Source organism: Etheostoma cragini, chromosome 9 (assembly GCF_013103735.1).
Source record: "Etheostoma cragini isolate CJK2018 chromosome 9, CSU_Ecrag_1.0, whole genome shotgun sequence".
In the NCBI taxonomy this organism is placed as follows: Eukaryota; Metazoa; Chordata; class Actinopteri; order Perciformes; family Percidae; genus Etheostoma; species Etheostoma cragini.
The window spans coordinates 23,169,696-23,187,920 of NC_048415.1; the positions used below are offsets into that span (position 1 = coordinate 23,169,696).

Below are 18,225 nucleotides of genomic sequence, written 5' to 3' on the forward strand. Positions count from 1 at the left end.
GCCAAACATGCCAGCAGTGGAATGTCTCTCCTCCGCTCCTCCTCACATTAAAACCTGATCCACTGCTGACATGCATCTTTGAAATAAAAACATATTCCAGGATAAAATCAAACGGAAGATGTTCCAGTTCTTCCATCTTCAAAACCTCAAAAATCTCTTAAGCTTTAAACATCCTAAAAAAAAAGTACCTATTTGTATCTTTTATAAAAGAATCTCCTTGAAGAATACAATAAAAATTAGACTTAAAAAAAAAATCTATCGTGCAAATTGTTGTTTGAGTAAGCTAGTTCAGACTGGGAGACATCACAGAGTGGTGTGCAGCGACTGTTCCTCCGCCTGCTCTGTCCTCTGTGCTGGACGAACGCTGTGGTCCGACTGTAGTCTCTGGTCTGAGATCCTGGTGTATTTGACGCACCGGGAGTCTCCGGCGGGGGGCAGGTCCAGCTGAATGCTGCCTGTCTGAGAGAGCAGAGGCGTGGAGGTGATCCAGCGAGACAGACTCCCATCTGACGCCTCTAAAGTCTTATCCAGGCACTCCGAGTCTGTGGTGGAAGAAGGCTGTGGCTCGTCTTTGGGGTAAGGAAGAGGGTCTTTTTCTGTAGGAACTATAGTGTAGAGATCTGAAGGGCCCTTATTGCCGTCTGCGGGCGGCAGCGGGCTTCTCCGGCCCTGTAAAGCGGGCCCCTGTGATGTCTCGGAGCTGGGGAACCTCCTCGGGTCTTTTTTATTGCAACCTTTAGGAGAAGACTTGCTGAGGGACAGGAAGGGAGGCTTGGGGCTGAGCGCTGACCCCACCTTGAACCTGCTGAGGCTCAGAATGTTCCGGCGAGTTTCAGTGGGGAGTTTGTCCAACTGTCTTCCAACTTGGACGGGGCTGGGAAACAGCGTGCCTTGACACGCCCTGTAGAAATATCTGGAAAAGGAAAACAGAGTCCGGTATCAGGACAACACCACTCCAAAGATGATACCAGGGTCTTGGGATAAACTTGAAAAACATCTGGTCCAGATACTGTACAAACCATCGCACGGGCCACGAATAGTTGAGAAATAGGGTTGGGTATTGTATTTCCAGATACTCAAACAATACTTTTAAAACTGTGTCAAACCTATAGATTAAGGCTTGTTCATTGCTAAGGTGGTCAACATTTAACGATCGACTGAAAAAATAACTTCAAACAATAACTTACTTGCTGTCAAAATGACGAGAACAACCACTGAATGGGAAACGGGTATTTTCCACTAACTTTGAATGCACCATGATGCTAACTAGCTGTAAGTAAACGCACCGTCCGTGCTGTTTTTCTGACAGCTGAATTCCTCTACAGCAAGACACAGTCACAGCGTCAGCATTTTAACCGACGTACGTATCGTTTACATATTATCGTTGTATATATCGAGAGTTCACTGAGCCATCTCACATGTTACTTTACGTCAAATCCTTTATCTCTTGACATGTAAAATTATCTTTTACATTTACACACATCATTTGTGAAATGCACGTCACAATTTGAATTAGACCAAAAATGTATTATTATCTCTCATTGATCCCGTTCATATTTTTTTTGAAAGAGAGGTCCCGTGGACCAGAAGTAGAAGGGCTGGACTTCTGCTCTCTATTGAGAAACAGACTTGTGTAATCAGTCTAGGATGTCATTTCCACTGGTGACAGGTTGGAAATGAATTTATCATTATGATCAACTTAATTATCTTCTGGATTTTGTATCACCATAGTCCCTAAACTTATGTAGAAAACGCAGGAAGTGGAATTCAAATAGAAAATATTTTTCAGGCGGACCCCCAGACCCCCTTTTTCTCGTCCCCCCCTTGCTCCCCTTCCTTTATTCAGTCCAATCCAGATTGAAGGCAGTGTACCTGGGCAGCAGCGCTGCTCCAGGTGTGATGACACAGAGCAGGTAGAAGAGGGGGTCCTGCAGCAGCCTCTGCATGGTCCAGTAGGGGTTAGAGGGGGTGTAGCAGGTGGGACAGGAGGCGTTGTAGCACAGAGCCACGGTGAAGAACAAAGCTATGCTGAAGGCGATGGACAGCCAGTTCATCCAGGTCTACAAGGGAAGCAGACAGGGGAAACTATTGTGAATTATTTTACTCGTTTGTGGAAAAGAATACCTGATTTAGCTTTCTAAAAGAATCACGACAATGTTTCCAACAATGTAAGAATGAATGAACACCAACACTGGCCGGTAACCAGGATTTTCTTTTTAGTAATCTGGGTCTTATTTTCCTAGTGTGGGCCATGCTGTAGGTTACGATACAATGATAGACTTAACCGTTGCTCTAATCAGGCCAGAACCAATTATCAGCTAGAAATTACAATTTGGCAAATCTAACCCAAATCAACAATAACCAGCCATGACCTCAAGACCTCAGCAGTTGAACAAAGTAACAGTGAGTGTGTGAAAAATAAAACTGACAATTAGACAATAATTTAGGAATTGTTGAAGGCCTCCTTGATGATGTTTTTCAGTTAACCGTGTTTGCTTCCTGTCTGAATGAACCTAACAAATGAGAAAGGTATCCGGAACCAGACTTCCCTTTAAATAAAATGGTAAATACAACCAATGAATGTAATCCAAAGGTATTAACATGAGAAGCCGGCAAACTTAAAACATTGTTTATGCAGTTATGTGTTCTTGTGTGTTTTAATGAGTTTTGCCGGTTAAGGGCCCTGGTGTCACCCTGAGGCCCTGCTGAGCTCACTGGCTGATAGACATCGGACAGGGTGAATTCTATAAAATGGTCCAATGGTGTATTGTCCCTCCTGACAAATACACAAGCACACACTGAAGCACATAATTAATTACAGCCCCCAAGCTCCTGTATGGGATGGGGGGGGGGGGGGGGGGGGGGGGGGGGGGGGGGGGGGGGGGGGGGGGGGGGGGGGGGGGGGAAGAGCGCTGCCTGCTGTCATTTCAAATACCTTTAATTGACTTTCACAGCCATTTACCGATCATGCACGCATTATGTTTCTGTACCAGCAAGAGAATCCAGTAACGGCCAGCTGAGCATTTGGAGATGTTTACCTTCGGTTGATGCTGCTCGCTGTGAATACTTCTCGCCATGACAACCAGGAAGTTAGTTAGTGAAAAAGGACATTTTTCATGTACAAAACTTGTCAGGCTAAATTTACAGCCTCAGCATAATGGAAAAGACTCTGATTCAATGCAGGGTCATAAATTTAAAATGTCTCATGACCACGACTGCCTGAGAATAAAACCAAGGTCGCTGGGGGAATGTGGCAAAAATAAAAACAAACAGGTATTTCGGAGGTCTGTGGCAGTGGGAAGTGGTGGCGTGTTGCGATGTGGTAGAGAGAGAGAGAGAGAGAGAGAGAGAGAGAGGGGGGGGGGGTCTGGACGGCGGCAGACATGCTGTCACGCTGATATACAGGCTGTGATGTTGCAGAGCTTTCTGGTTCCATCTAATCAGCTGGAGTTAAGTGTCCGTGTGCACCAGTGCTCCCTCACAAAGCAAGATGCTGATTTGGGTGAGAAAAAGCAGCACTGACAGTAGGAAACAATGAATCGCTTTCATCGTTCATCGATTAGCTGATCGTGAAGACTAATTATTATTTGAATGTGAAATATTTAGTTGAACGTGTGGTGTAATATTTGGTTCAACATTTTTTAGTCCTTTTATTATCACATTAACTGTTCTTTCACAAGATAAATGCTGGTAAACAGATCGTTTACAGAAATGTCCTATTTTCATGACATAGAAGATGCAATATGTAAATGCTGCTATTGAACAGAGGCACCTCAGGAATTTTGGTTTACAGGAAACTAGTGATGTTTTTTTATTTGAGTTGTTTTTTGTTATTATAACTTTAGCTTTTGTGATAAATCTTCTGGGTTTGACTGTTTGATGTTCCATGCTTATGTAAGAAAAACACTTATTGCTGGAAATTCATAGCTACGTTCTCATCCTTGCATTAAGCCTGGTTCAGACCAAAGATCTGCATCAAGTTGAACGGGCTGGTCTGGATGTTTAAGAGCGTTCTGAAGCTGAAACGGTTCCCACCATGCAACGAGGCAAGAAGGGGTCTCATCTCCATAAATTCAGACTTTCAAGCTTTTCTAGCTGGATATCTCATTTGTTTTGTCTTAATGTGAGTAAGAGATAGTGCTATCAACAAATTCAAATATTTAAACTCGTTGGCATTAATGTCACAGTTAACTCAAATCATTATCAATAGATAGCAGGCCTTAGAATTCAACCAAGCCATGTAATAAATGTGGATAACGTTAGTGATAGCTTGCCACAGTTGCATTTTTAGTGATGAATCAGCAAAAACATGTTTTATTTCTCTGATTCACGACTTTGTTCCTACGCCGCTGGGCTCGCTCTCTTCTATCTCTTGACCATATAACGTTACCGTGCTATCGGGTGACGTTAAGGGTCCGTCTGGAACATAAAAATCAAATGGATTATGGACCATCTTTTTCTATAGTTCACAGCCGACTTTACCAGCTGACTTCTCTACTGGCTGTTGAATCAGGAGACGTCTCTTACGTCTGAAACCAGCCTCTGGAGACTCCACCCGCTGAGTCGCAGCGACACCATCAGCTGTTTGAGCTGTGTGAACCGACCCGTCTCAGCTCGACTCAAACTTCTCCCTGTGACTTTCTTAAACAGGGTTGTCTTGTCGCAAATCTTTGGTCTGACCTGGACTTAAGAATATTGAGCAGTTTTGATGGTGTTTTAGGTTATAATGCTCCATGACATATTTGATCCGTAACACAGTGAATATTGAACAACAGCTATGGGCAAATCAAATCATAATCTGGCAGTCCCAAACCCTTCAGCCCTAACTGAGAGAGAGGAAGCACATTGAAATCTTGAGTACTGCCCTCAATGAGTCTAAAACTAGGTTCCTTACCCAGGTTTTGGTCTCAATGCCCAAATGCACCAGAATTGTGAATAAAGCGAGGGTGGTGATTGGCGTTCCCCATGTAAACAGATCCACGTCAGAGTCAGCATAGGCCTGGGAGGAGGAAGAAGAAGAGAAGAAGAACAGACGGAGACAGGCGAGGAGAACAGAAGTGATGAGTAGGTAAGAGCTGAAAGGAATTACTGAGTGAAGACGAGGGGATGGAAAATAAAACCAGACTCACAAAGTAAGGAATGAAGAAGCAGACCAGACTTTGGTAGAAGGCATCGATCATGTTCATCCAGAACATATATGGCTTGTATTCCTGCGAGACAAAAGCAGAGATTTAGTGCCGTGAAACTTGATGTGAACGGCATTAAGATCATACCAGGGTGGTAATAAAATGTAGTCATGAATCATAAAGATAAAGATGAGCTACTGTATATAGTAACCACTAGTGGCACATTCGAAGTGGGGGTTCTGGAGATCTTCCCACAGAATAATATGAGCAACAAACAATTTTCTACACTCTAAGAAATAAATGTGTAAAATACCAGAAAAAGTTCTGAAAGGTCATAACAGAAGTTCTGTGTTGTGCTAAAATACATTTCTGTTGGATATTACCTTAGACAAAAGATTATGGAGGAAGCTAAGATAATAACCATTTTAATACACACATAAGATTTTCTGTAATGTGATGAATTTAATGCCAGTCAATATAGATCTCAATATGTAGTTTCTACAAAGGAAATATACTGAACGAGCTGCAAAAATACTTCTTCCCTTTCTCCACTCGCTTCCTAAAACACAGATCTTTTCCCACCAAGAGAAGAAGGACAAACAAAAAGGCACGAATACGCAACTAGACCAGACCTCTGAGTTTTGGCCGTTCACATACAGCTGAGGTAGTTGTTGGAGAGTCTCTGCTGACACGTCCTTGTCCAGAGTGCCAGTGATGAGTTGTGGGAAGGCGGAGAACATCAGGTTGAAGAAGATAAGATACCACTGGTCAATCATGGCTGAACCTGAGAAACCGCAGTAGAACTGATACCAGAAGATGAGCGCTACAAACATCTGTGGGACCAAAAGATTACAGGAATGAATTCACATGAAGACACAAGAGAGGAAAACACTTTCCTTTCTGATCTAAATCACAAATTTACTGACTGTTAACATCTGTATCTGCACAAATGCAGAGTGCTAAAGTTTGACTCAACCCTAAGTTTCATTTTGGTGAGAGTTTCGCTTTAAACAATATTCTGATAAGACAATTATGTAGCAATTGTTCCAGGCCTATACAGAAGTAACATTGGCTTACAGCATTCTTGTAGAAGAAATATAGAATCATGTTGGCCAGGCGGGAGTAGCACCAGTGTCCGTGGACCAGCAAGAGCTTCTGGAGATAGCGGAAACGCGGGAGGGCAAAGTCACTCGCCATCACCGCCTGAAAACAACACGTAACCTGTGTAGTTATTAGGAATTAACTAGTGGAAATGGCTCTTTTTAATGAATCTTTAGCGGGTAATAACTATATTAAAAGGTAAAGCAATTATTCCTAAACGAGTTGTCCACCTTTTGGGATTCATCGTTACAGGTAGCCGTGGGCTGTCAGTCTCATCCATCAACATCCAAACAAAAAACCCTCCCAGTAGTCAAGACAGGTTTTAACTTACATTTAAAAAAGCACCGCTAACCCTTTATGACATATCTTAACCACCAACATTAGTCATCAACATGAAAAATAACAGCAGATGCCTCGTTGTGTGGCAATTTAGCTTCCGCTGCGCTCTTATTACAGGCCTGTAACGACTACATGGGGAGTGCGCTCTGATAGAAGAATTGGTGTGTTAATCATAATGCAGTGTGTGCTGGCCTGAGCGCAGAAATGTGTGCCTCAGCACGCTATCAAATCCCAAAGAGCGACCACTGTCTCATTAAGAGCACACTGGATTAACAATGATTAATCTAGCGGCACAGGTAAGGACAGGATACTGAGACTTTAACAGATGTGCTACGCAGCGGCGCTTCTCTGAAGCCTCCCTCAGAAGTTAATTGGGAATCTCCATCATTGCTATGCAGCATCACCTTTCTGGAACAGGGCGCTTGAAGGGAAATAAGCAGGGGAGGGGAAGTCAACAGAGCTTTTTTTTTTTTTTTAAACCATGCTGTTGTTGTCTGCCTCTGCCGTGGCATTGGCCCTGCCCTCAGAGCAAGGAGAGAAGCTGGCGTGGATGGAGTCGAGACTAAGTAACAATAAAGTGTACTGCTTGACTGTGGGACACGGGACGATCTTACTGACTCAGCAACACATAAGCAATCCTATTTAGAGGATGTGTATGGATGTGGGCTTAAACACACACAAGAGTAATGGAAAGTCATTAACTATGCTACAGAATGCAAGTGTCTTTCCTTATCTTCTTTCCCATAGCTCCTCTCACTCTGCTCAACCATTCAGGATCTTTCACACTGCATTTGTTTTTAGCCGATTGCCCTCAAATGACCCCAACAGCCTCATCCCCTCCCCCCTCTCTGCGACACCCTGTTCATCCGTCCCTCCCATTCCCGTTAAGACCTGCTTAGATTTCTCCTCACCTGCATGCCCTCCTGTCCAGAGATGCCCACGCCCACGTCCGCTACCTGGATCATGCTGACATCGTTGGCCCCGTCACCTGAGAATAATGTAGTGATGGAGAGAATGACTTGATAAATTCAAGATACATGCAATCAGGAAAATTGGCAGGGCATCAGCCTGGAAACAGAAGGAACTTTACTGTGGCGATGGCAAAACAGAGCCGTGGGAGGGACGTCACGCTTTCACAGAGCTGCCAGTTTCTTCAACTGCTATATTAGCTGCGTGTGTGTGCGTGGTTGTTATTTGCTGCTTTTCACCTGGTGCCTTTAACCCACTCGACTGTCCCTGTGGTTAGGTAGAGCCAGGCCTGCTGTGGTGGTTTTGGTTTAGCTCGACTTTGAGGGCTGTGGATGGTTTGTATTATTTTTTGTTATTGTCAGCACAGGTGGTGGAGTGAAAGATGAAGTGTTGTTGGGCAGAGAGGGTTTTGTTGACACAATAGCATAGCATCACTGGAGTGGCAGCTCTGGGTCAATATGATAGGAAGCTGGCGAGGAGCGCTCCAACAGCAGCTGGAAAAAATGCATCTTAACACCCTGGTCGTGCAGCAGTGTACCCGTTCCCACTCCCAAATCGTAAAATACGGATGCTGGTTCAGGGGCTCTCTGCGTCAGATACCAACGCAAACATCACCCTTCCGCATATGAGGGGCAGAGCAGCAGAGAGACCATGGCACTGTTAAAGGACGTAATATTAAGAGAGACAACGGTAGCAAGTAGTATGAAAGACTACGTATCAGGACTTTTCCCCAGAGACTGGGGTTTGTGTCCCATTCTTGTCCCTCATTACACTGAAATGTACGTCCAGACCCAGTGCGTCACAAAGTGTCCTGATCGAGCACGTCTAAATATGACGCCAAACGACTATACGTGAATCACCAGAGTGTCAATAGTCCCAACCAAACACGTCAAGATATGACGATAAAGGAGACTTTTTGCGACAGCAACAAGCGGCGAAGGCACCTGACCGAGCGTTGCTCGTTGACGCGACGGGAGTAACAATGTGTGGGTTAACTGACATGTAAACAACAATGGATTTCACATTGTCAATTACATTTGTATAGAGGTTCTGTACAATATCCCCCACTGCCTTCTTTTAAAAAGATTTTTGCTTTAGAATACGTAAAGTAAAATGTAATTTACATATAGACTATAGTATAGTATAGGTGGAGCTCCAATATGTAAGCGGTGTAAGTGGTGGTGTAATAAAAAGATTAGAGTACTGGTAGCTATTAGAGCTTCATCACCTGCTGTCCCCACAGAGATGTAAAAGAAAAGCGGGCGGGGAGCTGTGTGTTTCCCCCTTATTATTGCTAACATAGCAATGACAGAAAAGCGCTTGGCTGGCAAAAACTGGATCCTCCTGAGTGCAGCAGGAACAAACAAAAGGGAAACAGGGAAAAGACAATCGTAAGTCACACCGGCAGGCTCATGTCACCTCCATTAACACAGCTTCATTAAGCCAAAAGGGCATAATTACTAAGGTGTCCTAAAATATCGTTCTTATGACTCAGTGGTCACAGCAAGGGTGCAGAAGGTGTGTGTGATTAGTGTGCACTTCTTACTAACATTTCAAATTCAACTCATGTTGACCAAAAAGCAAGAACATCTAGGATCTTCACTGCAGTCCATCTGTGTTACACTGAGTTTGACACATTGATATTCATGACAACATTGGACATGTCAATATGTCACTGCAACAAACATGAAAATATCCAAAAGAGGAAAATCTTTCAGAGTTTATGGCTCTACATAGGAATCTGTCACAATGCACAACAGCAAGCCCACCACCGCGGCATGCGATTCGTGGCGTCCCGGTAACACAGCCGCCTACAGGACAGAGCTCATTTACGTGAACAAACCCCGTCCAACGGGCAGAAACATCCACAGGCACTGCAGCTGGGGAGTAATTCCACTCGCATCCTGGAGGGCAACCGGCCGCAACCACCCGTTCTGTAATCAGGCCAGAGCACCCCCATCCAGGAAGATCACCTCATCTTGACCTGAGCACCAGCTCTGCAGCCCCTTCTCCTCTGTCTCTTTTTGGGATTACCAGGGCCCCCGGACGTAACCAGAATCCGGTACTCAAATGAAGGGAAAGTACACACAATAACGAGTGTCAATCATAAGTCCGAGGACTGATGTGACAACAAATAGGAAATGTACAAACACAGATGCGCCGCAGCAGTGGCCAAACCCAACACAGGCGCCATCTTCCTTCACGGAACAGAGTCTTGGGGCAAGGATTGTGGAATTGACCACAAAGTAGATGTCAAAATGCATGAAACAGGAAAAGCTATGCACTCTAAGAAACATTGTGTACTAACAGGTGTGTGTCCGTATATTTTAACAGATATTGTCCATAGAACGTGTTTCATACACACACACACACACACACACACACACACACACACACACACACACACACACACACACACACACACACACACACACACACACACACACACACACACACACACACACACACACACACACACACACACACACACACACACACACACACACACACACACACACACACACTAAATATTGTATTATTTGTGCTCTGACAAGCCTTTAAGTGCGGTCGGAAATGTTGAGATCTATAAAAAAATCCTGCGCAAAACAGTAATTGTGAAATATAAAGTTGTGCGACATTGAGGCGTGAAATAACAACAAGACGTCACAAAATGGGCCGTTTGTTAAGTGACAGTCCCACGGCCAAATAATGCGGCGGCAAATCGCAGGATCGCTTTTTTTGCTCTGAACGTAGCTTAACCGTGAACTTGAGGCGGGCCATGAACAATGGGCACCATTTTCCATGTAAAGCATCTGGATCAAAGAATACAAATATGTGTTAAAGTGGTGAAATTTTTCCTACCTATGGCCAGAGTCATGACTTTCAGCTTGTTCCGCACCAGTTTGACCACCATGCTCTTCTGCAGCGGCGTGGAGCGGCAGCAAAGCACTGAGCGGCAGCTCCGTGCCACAGCCAGAAACTTATCCTCCAAACTCTTATCCAGGGCATAGGCCAAGGTCCGCCCATCAATGACCAGGCCCAGTTGGTGCACTGTGAAGGGAGTGGTGTGGGAGGATGAGGATGGAGATGAGGACGGATAGATCTCAAAGGGTGCAAAGTTACTGTGGAAGGCCTTGGTGGCTTGGTCTGTGGAGCTGCAGAGGAATTTGGCTTGGATGTAGTGTAAACTCTCCTCCAGCAGCAACGCACATGCCTCCTGGTTCAGAGACAGACACGGAGCGGGTTGAGTTCAGGATCAGGTCATAACGTTGCTTAATATCAAACTGGTTGACCTGCTTCACATCTGGCAAACAGATGCTTCAGCAGCACAGAACTAAACATTGTTGGTCCTCAAATGACTTTCTTTAATAAAAGTCAAATTGTTTTCAGTCAAGAGAGGATAATATAATGTTAAAAGGATATTTTAACATTTTGGGAAATAAGCAGCGTCACACGCTCTTGCCAAAAGTTAGATGAGAAGATTATCTGTAAAGTAATGCATTTCTTTAAACAGAGCCAGGCTAGCTGTGTCTCTGTTTCCAGTTTTAATTCTAAACTAAGATAACCCGCTACCAGAAGCTGTAGCTTCATATTTACCGGATAAACATGAAAGTGGTTTTGATCTTATCATCTAACTCTGCAAGAAAGCAAATAAGCACAATGCAAAATGTTGAATTATTACTTTCCTTACACAATGTGGGGGGAAACAGTAGCATATGCATCAATCTTTTTATTTATCAGTGGCTATATTTTAGCACGCAATCGAAGAGACATTTTTTTTTTTTTTTTAATATATATATATTTTTTAATATACTTATAACGTCAGAATGCTAACATGCTTATGGTTGTTTTTTCAGTGAACCACCTGCAGCTGCCTCTCACCTGAGAATCAGCATTCAGTGTCAGGATCTCCTCCTCAGGGTCCAGCAGCTTGCAGGCGTACGCAATGTTGACGGCCGTCTCTTGTTTGTCGCCCGTCAGCACCCATATCTGCAGGCCGGCCATCCGCAGAGAAGCTATGGTTTCAGGCACACCGTCCTGCAGCCGGTCCTCAATGCCCGTCGCTCCTGTGGGTGATAACCATGACTGTGACACATCCTTCAACATCCGCACAACAGCACTGAGCCAAAGGTAACATTGTATGCGAGTTAGAGGTCCCGTAGTCTGCTCATTTTCAGGTTCCTTCTTGTATTTCAGGTTTCTTATAGAACATGTTTAGATTCTTTTTGAGGTTCAAAAAGAACAATTTTCCTCATACCGTCCATCTGAATATACCTGTATTCACCCTCTGCCTGAAAAGTTGTTTGAACACCTGTCTCTTTAAGCGTCCTTACCAAAAAAGCCAAGTCTGCTCTGATTGGTCAGCATTTACACGTCGTGCACGTTTGCTCTCTCAATGCAGCCGGGGAATGATTGTAACAACACTGTAACGGCACTTTCTACATATATTTAGTGTATTTGTGACATCATCCCCAGAGAAGTACTGAACCCTCATTTAAAGGCACAGTTTCTGATTACAAGTTCTGTGCATTTCTCTGTGGACTGAGTGTATTGAGTGTACTTTCACAGTATTTACAGGTCACAATTCAATTCACAGAGCCTTGACCTGCTTTATAATGAAAAAAGACAACTCTGTTTTTACAATATGGGACCTTTAAAAAAAACAAAAGAATTAAGCATTTAAGTATAATCCTAGCTATGAGTGTGTGGATGCAGTTTCTTTTTGGTGGCCTTAAATAAATAAATCAAGCGATTACCCAGAAGCTGGAGGTTTGTCTCCAGTCGCAGGGCAGAGTCAAAGAGGAGCTCCTCTCTTCCCTGGATGGCGGTCTCAGCCTGCAGGTGGTGCTGCAGCCAGCAGGCATACTGCTCCTTGCTCAGAATCTGAAAAATGAATACAGACAAAGACACACACAGACACACAATCGTCTGTTAAAGTATTGGGGGAAATTTCACAGCGTGGCAGCTTCCCCTTAGCCTGCATTGCAGAGGAGGAATCGCAGGAGCATGTGAGACTTTGAGAAGGTGTTTTATCGAATTGCTTGGATCACAGGCTTTGCACAAGCAGGGATATAATGAGCACGGCTTGTGAGAGCATAAATTAACAGGCTGGGAAAGTAGCACAGATTGCAACTGAGTCACGAAGAATGTCACTTTTGGAAGGGCTGGTCCATGTGACCGTCTGTGCCGGGCTTCAAACCCAACCTGCCAAGAAGACACTGAGAAACATCATCTCCAACTATTAAAGCAGTCTAATGACAGAGATTTGTTCAGCTTCTTTAAGGGAACTTTGGCTTTTTGGTTGGTGTGTGTAAGTGACAATGATGGAAAATGGAAATGACAGTGAAAATTTTACAATGATAAAATTACTGTTAATTTACATGGAGTCCGATGGCTTTAGCAATAGCAATTTTGCGGATGTTTTTACGTTTAAAAAAAAGGATCTTACACTTTAACAGAACGGTCGAGCTCCATAGAAGACCTTTCCATAATGTTGTCAGACACTTAGAATATTCATCCGAGTCCGTCAGCAGCAAAACGAGCACTTTAGTGGACGTACATACAAGCTGCACAATGGTCCTTTAACTTACACTGTAGCTTGTTTCACCGCTGCCGACTATGCCATCTTGCTCAACACTGGACCAATGTCAGAGATTGTTGTTCCCATCAGTCAGTTAGACACAAAAGTATAGGTAGGAAAATGACCCCTTAAGGAGGCTTATGGATCTTCATTACCTTTTTTGCAATGCACAATGTGCGAAGGCCATCTGCAGCATACAGGTTCAGGTAGTTTTGGGTCCGGCTGACAATCTTTTTCTGGCGTTTCCCTTTGGAGCTTCCTTAAAAAATAGCAAAGGACACAAGAAAGACGATTTTAAGGGAATTTGCACAATGGTTCCAGACTGCCAAGGGATTCTTTTTAGAGGCACATGTATTCCTATTACTCATCAAATGACTAATATTACATGTTTTTAAGATGTTTTGTAATATAATCTTGCTTAAGTGTGTCTCTGGTGCAGCATCTCTGGAATCTTTTTGGCAGGAGGACAGCGCACAAACAGATTGGCTTTCTCAGCCTCCCGACACCGATGCAACAGCCAACACTCTGATCGCCAGCCTCTCACTAATAACACAACAGCTACACATGCACCGCCATGCAAAACTAGCTTTACTGACTATGTTTACATGCACAGAATATTCCGGTTTTTGACCTTGTTCCGAAAAAGACGATATTCCGACAAAGCTGTTTACATGGCTAACGAAAGTGAATATTCCACTAATATGCCTGTTCAATTGTAGCCATGCAAAATACAATTTTTCCAGTGGTGGCAGACTTGTTGGACTGTGTGAACACAGCGTCCCTCTTTTATTCCTTCAACCAGTTTCTAGAAAAGGTCGGCGGAGCAATGTGTGGCATTTCCCAAAAAAACAATTATATCCAAGTCTTTGATAATGTAATGAAGTAACTGTGTTTCTCCTTCTTAACGGGTTTGCAAACTGTTGGCTGGTTGGTTTGTGTACAGAAACCATAGCAACGCACAGAGATGACCATAAGCCGTAAACCGGCAAGAGGCTGTAAGCTGCGTTAAAAACCCAGATTGAGACTGTATACATGTCCAAAGAACGCCTCTAAAACCTAAATAATCGGCACACATCCCAATTCGGCTAGATTCCAATCCAAATGTTCACATGACCAATTATCAAATTCCGAATACTGTCATATTCAGAATTAAAGTGGAATATTGGTGTGCATGTAAACGCACTGACTGAAAAGAACAAATAAAAGAAATGTCTGCAATCTGAAAAATTCAAACACAAAAAGGCATTTTTAATTTTCATTACCATGATTATAGATCAATTCAACACTAAGGCAGACTGATGGTTTTCCCATTTAGAAGTATTATGACTTATATTCTCGTTGTCTGTGACCGAAACTTTCCATTTTGGTTGTGAAGAAAAATGTATAAACAAGGGAACAGGAGTTTTCCCTTTTGACAAATAGCTGCTAGGATGCAGGTGGATCTTCACCGTTATTTTTCCTACTCCGAAAAATGTAAAACAAATCCACATAAAATACTCCGCAGGAAAGCTTAAATAGGACTGGAGTCCTATTTAAGGTTTCCTGAGGAGTTATTTTTAACCACAATTAAGACTAAACAGTTACTCTGTGCGGCTTCCTGTTTGTGTCCACTCGGGGGGTGTACGACACATTACAGCCAACCTTTCACATTATTCCACTGGTCACCAGCTAGAAATAAACTAATGTGCCAACAAAGGCAGGATCTGTGGGTTTCTAACTATGACAGACTCAATCCATATTAGAGTAATTTGATCCACTGTTAATCAATATAAACATTGATTACAAAATTGATTTAAATTGTGATTGTCATCACTAAATGACAATCACTAAAATGTATTGAAAATCTAAATGTATTGAAAAATGAATTAACAGGTTTCAACGTTAAGTTTTTTAGCAAATAAAAAAAAAAGTTTTTTTAATGGAATATTTTCTACAGGGAAAATGGAAAGTTAGAATAAATAATGTTGAAATGTAGCTTCTGTTTTGAGGTGGAAACAGCTAATAGACTGGAGTGACTGGAGTTACATCATGACACACACTCCAACTTCTAAGTCCACACGGGTCTACCTGCAGCACCAGCATGTGTTATTAGAGTGACACTGAACAACTTCCTTAGCGTCTGAATGGAGCCTTTATAGAGGTCTGTGTTATGACAAGGCTGCACTCTCATTGGCTGCTTTCACTCCATAGTAAAACAAAGCAATGATTTGTCTGTGTGGAGACACACCCTCTCTGAAATTAAAGTTGCTGAACTGGGACACATGGTGGAGGAGGGGTGGGGGTGTGTGGGACATCTGTCCAGACGGAGTCGTTCTCCTCTAGTGAGCAGCACCGCTCTGTGAATTTTAAGTAAGTGAAAAACTTCTGAAAATGAAGCACTATGCAAGCTCACATAATGCTCTATAGAGGGAATTAAAAATGATGAACCATCAGCACAGTCCGCAACCTCAATGCAACGGGACTAGCCCGGTCCTCAGAATTTATAATCAATACAATGCATCATATTGTAAATAGGACTGCATGTCAGCTGGAAAACATGGAAGAACGAGATGGGAGTGCTTTCCTCCGTTGATGTGCTGCAGTTCACAAGTCTCCATTCAGCAAAAGCTGAGCTGCCGCGTTGAGATGAATTGCCTGCCTCTTATGAACAGGACGGAGCCACAAAGCAGACATGTGAAATTACCCAAACACAGGACATGACAGCATGCTTTTACTGAAAGGAGGTCAAGACAAGGTGCTGCTCCACAGGATGATTCAGCCAAGCCAAATATAAATATGTGGAATATACAGTATGTTTCTAGTTTATTACCAGGGCATTAGCACCCACTACCACATCATTAAAAAAAAATCCAGATTGAACTAAATCACGGAAAGCTTGGAAAGAAAACGCAAATTCAGATTCTTAAAGGTGTACTACAGTGATTTGGTATTGCACTTCCATTTATTTGGGAATCAAATAACTTCAGAGAGACAGAAAAAAAAGAACGGTTAAATTGATGAGAAGAGAGTCCCTAGCATGGGTTAACTATCCACTATTTTTGATCATCATACCCTTGGCACAATGCAACTCAATAGTCTCATTTATTTTGAAGGGTGTTTTCACACCTGTAGTTCAGTTTTGTTGGTCCTGAACAAGGAAAAAAAATGATATGGGGGCTTTAATTTTTGGTCCAGTTCATGTTCACTCGACTTATTAGGAAGAACCAAGAGCTGTACACATTATGTATACAGACGAACAGGTAACAGGTAATAATTCCTGTGATTGTAGAACATGTAGGACTGTCTTGTGTGGGTTTATTTGTCTTCTCTGGAGTCACAAAGAGCTAATGAAGAAGTGATTATGATTATGAGCAGTCTAAGTGGAGCTGAACATCGTATATCAGGAACGGGACGTAGACAGGAATATGTTTTACAGGCATTTTGTGACGTACTATAACGGGGGGATAGTAAAGTCACTATGTTTTACTTGTTTTGTTTACTTTTCATTGGGAAATGCTTAAAGGAAATTAAAGCTTAAAGCATCAGTTTAGGCGGTCTAAATTCTGTTGCAGCTTTTCTTAAACAGAAAAGATTTCAAAGTGTTGCTAAAGCTATTAGAAGACTGACATATCATTTTAATTAAACTATTTCAATAATCAAATTAATTGTTTAAATGACTAATCAAGTAAAACATGCCAAATATTTGCTTAGCTTTTCAGATGTCAGCATTTAGCTTGTTTTGTGTAGTTTCAAAAACAACATCTATGAATAATAAATTGATAATTTGCAGCCCTGCAAGCTGTGTGTTTTGTAAAGCCTTGAGTCTGTGGTTTCAAACAGTCCCTGCTAAGCACCCCTGGACAGATGTCTGGTGACTGTGTACAAAGCATTAGTCAGAAGTGCCTGTGTAGCTCTTTGTCTGCCTGGAATCATAACAACCTGGTACACCTTTGCCATCAGGGTGCTAAAAAACTTGAAAAGTGTGGAACAAGGTTTTAAGATCACAGAGGAAAAAATAGGAAAAAGTGTTTTTTTAACTTACCAATAAAGAATAGCATTAGGTTTTTCAATGCTCTAAAAATACTAGTTTTCATATAACATGTCACCTTATATGCAGATCGTGTCAGTGGAAGGTTTGGAGTGGTAGGGTGGGGACGAAATCTCGTGTGAAGCCTGTGCAGCAATGTTATTGACGAACACACAGTTCAAGCACAATTTTCCACAAAACCGAAATCAGCTCCAACTGAAGACAATCCATCATTTGGGATTGACCAGAGTTAAGTGAAAATATTCTCAATTTGCTGACATTTCTAGTAGGCTCATATGCCATGTAAAGATTACATCAAATGATTTGTAGCCGATCACGAGTTCACAACAACGATTCATCAGCTCTAGTGGAAAAGTCTGCAGACAGGATAGAGCGGCGGCAGCACGCCGATCTAAATCACAACACAAGATCATGCTGACACCAGTGTCATCATCGATCAAGAGAAGAGCGCACCACCAACAAATTCATGCTCCCATTCTGATAGATGATCCTACCTGGACACCTGAATCTGAGAAAGGCTACAGTGAGTGTATGAATGAGTGGCTACATGCACGTATTATTAGGTTTTGCCTTTATTCCGATAAAAACAATATTCCAACTAAGTTGTTTCCATGGCAAATGAAAGTGAATATTCCAGTGATATTCCCGTTTACATGCAACCGTACAAAATATGATTTTTTTTCCACCTGATGGTAAACTTGTTTGACCAATGCAACGAAGTCTTTCATAATGTATAAAAGTAACTGTGTTTCTCCATCTTTTCTTTCGGCCATGCATCTCTTGGTGTGTGTACAACAACCATAGCAACGAACAGAGCTGACTGTAAGCATGCTGTAAACTGGGCGTAAACCGCCAAAAACTGAAGCAAAAACTTTGAGACGCATATTCCAAATGCACTGTATATATTTCCAAAGAATGCTTCTAACACCCAAATAATGCCGGCATATCCCACGTTTTAATCCAAAAAAAATGCTAAATTTGGAAAACGGCCTTTTTCGTAATACCCAAACGTAATATGCCGTTTACACAACCTGAATCAAATCCGGAATATTGTCATGTTCGGAATAACAGTGTGCATGTTA

At 42.6% G+C, this 18,225-nt stretch overlaps 1 protein-coding gene and 1 long non-coding RNA gene across 3 annotated transcripts in view; both read right to left on the minus strand.

Annotated features, from left to right (window-relative positions):
• Window positions 1-249: 249 nt before the first annotated feature.
• Window positions 250-18,225, minus strand: part of atp10a (ATPase phospholipid transporting 10A) — a 33,600-nt gene continuing 15,624 nt past the window's right edge. The window contains exons 11-21 of one of the 2 annotated variants that reach the window (XM_034881787.1): window positions 13,272-13,375; window positions 12,293-12,419; window positions 11,418-11,602; window positions 10,398-10,752; window positions 7,478-7,554; window positions 6,204-6,329; window positions 5,759-5,959; window positions 5,130-5,210; window positions 4,895-4,999; window positions 1,873-2,060; window positions 250-913 (exon numbers count right to left, since the gene is read on the minus strand). In XM_034881787.1, coding sequence (XP_034737678.1) covers window positions 304-913; window positions 1,873-2,060; window positions 4,895-4,999; window positions 5,130-5,210; window positions 5,759-5,959; window positions 6,204-6,329; window positions 7,478-7,554; window positions 10,398-10,752; window positions 11,418-11,602; window positions 12,293-12,419; window positions 13,272-13,375 — 2,159 coding nt within the window. In that variant the 3' untranslated portion in view covers window positions 250-303. Of the gene's footprint in view, window positions 914-1,872; window positions 2,061-4,894; window positions 5,000-5,129; window positions 5,211-5,748; window positions 5,960-6,203; window positions 6,330-7,477; window positions 7,555-10,397; window positions 10,753-11,417; window positions 11,603-12,292; window positions 12,420-13,271; window positions 13,376-18,225 lie in introns of those variants that run through there. The other variant, XR_004657949.1, reaches the window with a different exon arrangement.
• Window positions 13,747-18,191, minus strand: LOC117950608. Its single transcript, XR_004657950.1, has 2 exons — window positions 18,024-18,191; window positions 13,747-14,140 (listed from the first exon to the last, which is right to left on the minus strand). It is a non-coding gene; the product is annotated as an uncharacterized LOC117950608 (long non-coding RNA).